The sequence below is a fragment of the Argopecten irradians genome, chromosome 7, assembly GCF_041381155.1.
Source record: "Argopecten irradians isolate NY chromosome 7, Ai_NY, whole genome shotgun sequence".
NCBI lineage: Eukaryota > Metazoa > Mollusca > Bivalvia > Pectinida > Pectinidae > Argopecten > Argopecten irradians.
Window position 1 is genome coordinate 24,513,410 of NC_091140.1, and position 9,423 is coordinate 24,522,832.

Genomic DNA, 9,423 nt, shown 5'->3' on the forward strand with positions numbered 1-9,423 from the left:
GGGTGTCGGTTATTTAAGGATTAACTTGAATAGATTTTTTATGTTATGGAGATATAACACAAAAATCTGAGTGTACTCTAAATAAACCGCGAAGCGGTTTATGATGAGAGTACACTCAGATTTTTGTGTTATATCTCCATAACATAAAAAATATATTCAAATTAATCCTTATAATTCAATTTACTAAAGATAATCTCTTCAATATTCAAAATTCATTATGGGACTCTTTTGTCTATGAAATCATTATGCCGCCATCTCAGCCAATCAGAAGCAACGTTATAAACGGCGACGCCATTTTTTCCTTTATGGGCTGATAAAGTAAATTTTTAAGCCAATGAAAATGCTCGTAACAAGCAAAATTGAATTATACCGTCATATCCTCAATTTGCCTCGGTAAGTTTATAAAGTAGAAGTTACAAGTAAATGTAAATATTGTAGGTTAGACGTCCTAATCTATATATGACGTCGCATGATTATTTCAGTAGACGAAAACGTTACATCCGAGCCAGATTTCGTCTACTTTACATCGCGACGTAATTTTTAAGTAAGTTTTACTTGAATTTCTATTACTAAAAGTTATGTGATAAATATAATCTTACACTGGTGACTATGTGATATGAAACTCGTCAAATAATTTGATAAATTTCATATCACATAGCCACTCCTGTAATATCCTATACACTTCTGTATATCCATCAACATCTGGATCTCAATCGCTTCGTAAGTAGACAGTAAGTGATTTAATACCTGAATATTTACTGAGGTACAATCTTTATATCAAAACTCATGTTGACAGAACAGATGTGTGCTACCAGAGGAGAGATACAAAGTTGGAGTTTACTCATGAATAAAAGACAAACATAATGTGACTTGATGAACAGACGTGATAGTACGACTTCATTATCAACTTAGCACAGAATCATTGCAGATCAATATAATCTACACAACAAAATAGGACAATAGGCCACAACAATACCGATAAAGATGGATATCCGAAAACGAAAACCAGTCTGTGAATCGTGGGTGTATGTCTATCACAAGTTACGTTAATAAGTATATGTGAGATATTTAAGCGTTCTATAAAGTGTCGGAAACCGAAAATGGCTTTGTTTGATTTACCCGTATAACTCCTTTGGGACTCTTCAGTGATGATAACGATCGTTTAGTACCAAGGATGGAAGACAGCTAATAAACAAAGATTGCAATAAGAGTAGTCTAATGTCAGTATACCATTGATACCAATATCAATGTTTCTTTAGGGGGGTAATATAAGTAAATGACCAGAACATTATCTTTTTAATGCTTTTTCACTTTGGTGAAATATTTGATGCGATGAATACCGAACCGAAACTAAATTACAACATTTGACATATTTACCATTGCATTGATCCACGTGGAGACTCAATCACTGAACCAACCACAGTTATTTCAAAATGGGAGTCAGTCATAAATTCATGTAATTGACCATCCTTGAAACTCCAGGGGTTCCGATCACTTATGATCTCTACAACCCTGGACTATCTCATAGTGAAACTGAGGGCAACAGAATAGAATAGGTAATTTAGTCATTTAATGTACATCAAAAGAGGTGTATAGCGGTACACTGTGGTTGACTCTGTGGCTTTGATGTTAGGCGTCGCTCTCTCTGAAGTTTTCAAAGGAAATCTTTGCTGGCCTGTGATTGGTCAAATGTTTTTCACTGAGCTGCCTTCAATTTTACTAGGAGATAGTCTAAGGGATGTAGAGATCGTAGGTGATCGGAACCCCTGAAGTATCGAGGATGGTAATTGACAATTATTTTCACTTGGTACATGTAGATCAAAAATTCAAATTCCTAGCTGCTATTTATCAGAAAATAGCACTATAGTCCCTTTATCATTGTTAATCTTTTGAAAACACAGCAAATCAAATTCAGATATTCACGAATTAAGTCATATTGATTTACCGTAAAATACATTGAAATTGCATGAAATACAAGGTAGAGTAAACTTGTATCAGCGGAGTCTTTTCTCTTAGGAATTATTACGTAATAGGCAATCAACTTATAACGGCGTCTACTTTAATTTGATTGGTAGATACCATAAACCAATAGAGTCGTTTGTTACGGGAAGGTTAACGGCATGTTGTCATATCCCAGATAATCCGGTATTATATGGTATTAAAGAGAGTCACGTTAAGACCGTATTACACTATCCATAATAGTCACAGCGTTGTGTAACTCCAGCAATTCGAGAAAAAAATACCATCTGGATATTTTAAGGATTTGTTTTGTATATTTTTAAAAGAAGTAAAAGAGGTTCTTTATCAAGTCCATCGTTGATTTGGAAATAGAGGTGAATTCTGTTTTACAAAAAGAAATGGATAGCAGGTATAAAATTATTATGCCTAATGTAACCAGAGTTGAGGCACCACTAAAACTAAAGTGTATTTTGATTTTATACTGAACTTTTATTCAAATTAGATAAGCATATGATATAGATGAGTTAATCTGTAAGCTATTGTTCGTTTAACTTTAGTTTTCTTTGTGAATTAAAAAGAAATCACCATATATGTCTCTTTTCATACTTACTTTAAATTTATTTACTAGCGATCAGTTGTTTGAATTTATTTAATGACTCTTTTTTTCTATACAACCATTGCGCCGTTGTATCAGCCAATCAGAGCCGACTTATCAAATGGCGATGCTATTTTATGTTTTGATATGAGAATTCAATCCTGTAAGCCAATAGACGTGTCCGTTGCAAGGAAGAATGAATTGTTTAAATTTGATTTTGCGCTCGTTTTATTTATGTCTTTAAATCATTGACGAAAGCCAAATCTATTTTTATAAAAGATGTGTCTAAAGAAGAAAACTCACTTTTACTTCATTTTGATATTTTATTTCCAACTTAAGATATGTCATACCAAGATAAACAATTAATATAATTGATATAGCGATAGTTAAAAATAAAACATAACTTATGCAGAATATGCACTATAGAGTGTCGTGAAAGCATCGTTAAATGGAACTCATATAAATCGAAAACCGTGTCTTATTTGAATGATTTTGTTGGCTTCCGTTATTTTTTCCACCAAACATTTCAATAAACTTCATTAAAAGCACTAGAAAATCAACAATAGGAAGCACATATCAAAGTATACAATGCATAAATATAGCCAAGTGTAGTTTTCAATATAATGATGTTCATTTCGTCCTTGATGTTGATTTCCACCTGACGTTTTATTTAGCGTCCATACACATGATAATCCGAAGTCTATAGAAAATCCACCGTACCATTGTACAAAACCAAACATATAACAGCTTGTGTAAGTCAAATGTTTATGTAAATTGATGTATTCAAAATCCACACATTCTCCTATATTGTATAGCGATAAATTTCATATCCATATTATAAAAATATACACAGTAGTCACTTTCATCGGATTGTCAAGTTTACTCCTCCAACACATAGATCAGAGATTGCTCTAAACCTTATCAAAAATCATTTCTGAAATTAAAAAGTAACAACAATAGCATTAGCATTATGAATAGCATTATGTACTGATCATAATAGTAAGCATTATCTCAATATACACACAATTACTCATCGAAACAATTAAAATCACAAAAAGTACATTAAATAAAGCCAATATCTTCATATCGTTATACAACTTTAAAGGAATTTTCTCTTTCCATCATATACACATCATAATCGAACATTTCAAAATGCCTTTTAAAACGAAATGATTTGATATTAATATTGATGTCACATGGCACTTTTTTTTTAAATTTCTTAATCAAAATGGCTGCTGATGTCGTATTTTTAAGTTAAACAACAGAAAAATAAAAGTTGTCATTATCTTTTGTGTTTCACGAGGGATCATAAATGATACTACGTAGCTATGTGTTGTTATGGTATATACATACCGATTTGTGTACAGCCTTTTCCATGTCCTTGAAGTCCTTTCCCCAGACTCCGGTCCACTTGTTGTAGTCCAGAACTGGTTTGATGTTCCTGTTGATACTGGCCCGGACCCTCGGGGAGGTGTAGCAGTCTCCCACACCATCCCTAACGGTGTCTAGGATGTCCATAGCACTCTGAAGGCGATAGGACAGAATCAGCTGTTTCTCACGTGGAATAACACAAGGCAAACTTTCCGCCTTACTCAAGGGCAAGTCTAAAGAACCGGACGTCGAGCTAAAACTTCCAGAGCGACCAAATTTCTTGAAACTCATGGACGCCACCGGCATAGACGCTCGTCTCGACATGTTTGCCGAAGAAGGAGGGTTCACTAACGCATTTCCTGATAAACAATTATCATCCGAGGCGTCTTGAGACGCATAACTACTCTCTCGTCCTGCGGAAACAGTTTTCACCGATAATTCATTGCTAGAGTTCTGATCTTTTTTACCGTTCATATTTCGGGTTTCATTTTTGGTTTGAGGATCGACTTTTGTAATGGGTGTTTTACTTCTACGCAGTAACAACTTATGTTCTGGGTATTCCTTACATAGATAATTATATACTGTATCTTCATATCCCTTCATGATGGCATACTGTGCCTCCGGCGACATTGTTGTGGAGAATCGAGGTTCTTTTGGTAGTTCAACAATCACATCCTCCTCATCCTCTACTACAGAGCCAATTGACTTTTTCTTAGTACGACTCTTAAAAGCCATCTTGGCTTTGAGAACTGTCGAGAACTTTCCCATTGATTTCAACGATGTCACGTTTCGGAGAAGGCCATTGTTTAATGACATCCTTCTTGCGGTCGATGTTTCCGCCGGAGAAATTGGAAGACTGTCCTGGTTGTTTGGTACACTGTTAAATTCTTGGTTATTTTGGTCGACTGATCTAGGCGACATTGCATAAGTCTGTTTGGATTTGCTGACGAGTTGCTCTTCAACAATCGGAGGGAACATGCCAACTGTCCCTATTTTATTCCGCGGGGATGTAGTTTTCGGCTTGCTGGTATGTTGTTGATTCTTTTCAATGTTAATCGTAAGTTTTGGGCTGCGATTCCTTCCTTCAGGCGATGATATGCCTTTCATGAGTTCTGTGGTGGTAACCATGCTGTTTAATAGTAAGCGTACTCTCCCTCTCTGTGCTCAACGATCCGATCAGTAGTAGATCATTCTCGATTCTGAAAGGTTTTAGGAAATCCCACACACTTTGTTTGATAAGTTAGAAAATATACCCCAAACAAAGTGTTTGTTACGTTTGCTTACTAATAATCCGTTAATCCCTGGAAAGTATGTTGTATGACTTTACGTAAGGCGTACAATCTACCTGTTGTGTCTGTCTCCGACTCAGTCGCTCAAGTGTGTGTAGGTATATACATATACCTGTTCCATTTATAGTTCCCCCATAGCCGCTGGGGACTGAACACGGCTTATGGATTCTGTACGCTGATTGGAGGTAGCGGTAGAGAATTATAGTATACATGTCAGTCCGATATTTGAGGGATGTGACAATATTTATATTGCTGATAATACCTGCCCTCATTGATTACCACTACATGGCCTGTTGATACGACGAGCACCATTATGTAGAGCTGCCTGTTGCAATTACAAGTATTTATTGCCTTGTCAATAACATCAATAATTGGAACACTTTGCAGCCTCACGAAAAGATGTGTTTATGACACGTTAATTATTTATAAACATGACACGACAATAAATAAACATATTGCTGATTATGTATTAATTAATTGCAAATAACACTCTATGGCAATTATTTCATTAGTACGATTGGGATGTTTTTTTCGAGATATTTTTGGAAACCTAATATTTTAGTTTAATTGTACTTAGAAACAAATTAGAATAAGTATTGATGTTTTGTTTTAATTTCTTCCATTTCTAAATGACAATTATATATAATACCATATTTAAATTTCTGTTGACGAATTAAAGTCATTTGAATAATGACTTTGAGTTGATCAATAAAGCGATATAATTGATGGAAGTATGTCATACTGCACTTTTAAGTTGTTTCAGAAGTAATATGCGACTGTTTATGAATTGTAGTTATTGTTTTAACTTTATTTAGGTTATTGCTGTTTTTATACTTTTTTTTCAATTTTGCGATTTTCCTTCATGTCATTCATCACATACATTTCAAACACTTCATCATCATGGTCTGACGTTGTAGTCATAAATTATGACATGAGTTGTTGATATTTAATTAACACGCCAATGGTTTAGTTTTGAGAATGACTGTGCCGCTTTTTACATGTAATATTTCACACAAAAACGTTAACGTTCTTCTTGTATTACGTCATGAAACTTGATGTATACGGGAAAATAACCTCAAATGCATAACCAATAGTATAAGACTCTTTCATATATGTGGATATGAAGGAAAGGGATATTCTACCCGTGGGTTACAAAATGTAGTAAAACCCGAGGCTTGTCGAGTGTTTTGCAACATTTTGTGATCCCGAGGGTAGAATATCCCTATCCTTCATATCCACTTTTGAAAGAGTATTTTTCTTTCATACCTCAACGTTTTATTGCAATTTAACAGCTATAATATCCCGCCATTTTGAAATAAATTCGAAGAAAATCCACGTCTGAGAGTCAATTTTTCATACATGAAAAATTACATGATATTTTCAACAAAAATTTTGTTGTTTGCATCTTTCATAATAAAACCATTCAAGCTTGTAAAAAAGAATGTTAAAATTTTATCGAGGAATTAGAGATTTTTTTGACGCCGTGACGTCACGATGCTTTATTGCATGGGTAGCCATTCAATACAGTCTCAGGCGACATGAGTATTTCCCTAGACCAGCCAGTATTACACCCGTAGGTATGAAAGAAAAATAAGTATAGCATATGAAATTCAATTATTGACACATAAATGAAATTGACTTTTGAATTCAGGTACTGTCATATATTCCATAACCATCTCGGAAATGTCCTTTGCTATGGCATTTTCACGTGATCTGTGTTACTTTGTTCTTACTCTTTTGTCATTTCCGGGGATATTTGCTTATCCGGGAAATCACTTTTTATTTGATATCCCGTTTTCCGAAAAATCTATTTGGTTATTCCTGATATCCATGTCGTATATTAAGTACTTGTCGATATCGGTCCAGACACAAATGGATCTTTTACCCTGTGGTATAAAACACAATTTTACTGCGTAAATTTCCATTATGCATATCAATGTACGGAATCGAGCCGTGTTTTCGAAGGCATTCATATGTATCAAATGCATTAATGGAAAAGCAATATACAGACAATGAACTGCATGACTAAGGGGGCAAAAGGAACTTTACATTTGTTGTTAGTAATTGTGACGTGACCCAGTTACATACAAAACTGCATCAACATGGACACGATAAAATACCAAAACTAAACAGATCAATATTTTCAATAAGTGATAAAATGCGTGATTGTATTCTACATCTGAATCCCAATAGAATGCCATCGTTGACTGTTCTGGCTCACGCTGTGTGGGTATCATATACAGGACAACCATCTTTAATCATCGATCTGTGCCGTCAATGTTTGGTTACGTGACTTGGTTCCTAAGCTTCCTGTCTGTCATTGTTTGTTTGTGAGACAATAGGGTTGTTAATCAGTGTATCGAGGCGACAGTACCAACATAACATTCAGATTAGTGTCAGATTCTTATATTTCCTTGTTTTTTTTTACAACATCGGAGAGTTGACATAAACATATACAATATAACAATGCAGACAGTGCTGGACAAACATATAACTACATTTTTCATAGCAAAACAGATACATTGTGTGATTAATTATGTATACATACCATTTCATAAAACATAAGATCAATGATTTATAATGCACATTTCAAAACCTTGGAATATTAATTAACTTAAATTAGAAATTAAATTATCTCGTAGCTTTAAAGCCAAATCTATATATTTTCCTAACCTGTTTAATTCCCCTATATTCTGGGTTGATAATAAAAGTACCAACTTAAACACACTAGGACGTCTATAATAATATGATTTAACAGACTCAACAAATATTATACAGCATTTTTTTGGGTTACCGGAGGACATCGTCAGGGTGGCCTTAAGGCTATGATCTATTTGGGTTACAATAGGAATGTTGTCAGGGCTGCCTATAGGCTTTGGTCTTTTTGAGTTACAATAGGAATGTTGTCAAGGCGACCTATAGGCTATGGTCTATTTGGATAACAAAAAGGAGGTTGTCAGGGCGGCCTATAGGCTATGGTCTATTTGGGTTACAATAGGAATGTTGTCAGGGCTGCCTATAGGCTTTGGTCTTTTTGAGTTACAATAGGAATGTTGTCAAGGCGACCTATAGGCTATGGTCTATTTGGGTTACAAAAGGGAGGTTGTCAGGGCGGCCTATAGGCTATGGTCTATTTGGGTTACAATAGGAATGTTGTCAGGGCTGCCTATAGGCTTTGGTCTTTTTGAGTTACAATAGGAATGTTGTCAAGGCGACCTATAGGCTATGGTCTATTTGGATAACAAAAAGGAGGTTGTCAGGGCGGCCTATAGGCTATGGTCTATTTGGGTTACAATAGGAATGTTGTCAGGGCTGCCTATAGGCTTTGGTCTTTTTGAGTTACAATAGGAATGTTGCCAGGGCGACCTATAGGCTATGGTCTATTTGGATAACAAAAAGGAGGTTGTCAGGGCGGCCTATAGGCTATGGTTTATTTGAGTTACAACAGGAATGTTGTCAAGGCTGCCTATAGGGTATGGTCTATTTGGGTTACAACAGGAATGTTGTCAAGGCGACCTATACGCTATGGTCTATTTGGGTTACAACAGGAATGTTGTCAAGGCGACCTATACGCTATGGTCTATTTGGGTTACAACAGGAATGTTGTCAAGGCGGCCTATAGGCTATGGTCTATTTGGGTTGCAACATGAAGGTTGTCGGGATATAGTTCATACTATGGTTCATGTCCTTGAAACTTAGCACATGGCTATAATTTTCGTATTTATTTCTTAAATCACGAATCATTATGGAAATTGCAACCAACAACACTCTTAAAGCAATTTCGATATAAATTACTCAGATATTAAATTTATTTCAATACATGTTCGTATTTGATGCTTATGATGTACCTGAGAGTAAGTATTGTAAAATAGATATGACTACAAATCTATATGTTATTATTATATTGTAACATAATGGAACAAAAAACGACAAAAACAACTGCTTTGAATGAAAATCAAAATGTTTTTTTTTTATGTCGAGTTGTCGTTTTGTCAAGAAACATATTGTTTGCAAATTAGAGTATTCTGTTGTGTAAGTATCTCAGACCATAGAGATACGTATTCTCATACAGACTTTTCTGCTCTCGATTTTGTACATTTTCCTATTTATATCTATTATGTGTATTATGTATGTGAACGTTATATAAGTATGATGGGTGAAGTTATTTATAGTATATGTATAAACATGTAATTTCTTGCCTATAACAAT

General features: G+C 34.9%; 1 protein-coding gene across 1 annotated transcript; it reads right to left on the reverse strand.

Annotated features, from left to right (window-relative positions):
* Positions 1-2,866: 2,866 nt before the first annotated feature.
* On the reverse strand, positions 2,867-5,364 carry LOC138327940 (uncharacterized). The gene is made up of 2 exons (XM_069274426.1): positions 3,908-5,364; positions 2,867-3,488 (listed from the first exon to the last, which is right to left on the reverse strand). Exons 1-2 carry the CDS (start codon positions 5,051-5,053, stop codon positions 3,483-3,485), a joined length of 1,152 nt encoding a protein of 383 aa, XP_069130527.1. The 5' UTR covers positions 5,054-5,364; the 3' UTR covers positions 2,867-3,482.
* Positions 5,365-9,423: the final 4,059 nt, after the last annotated feature.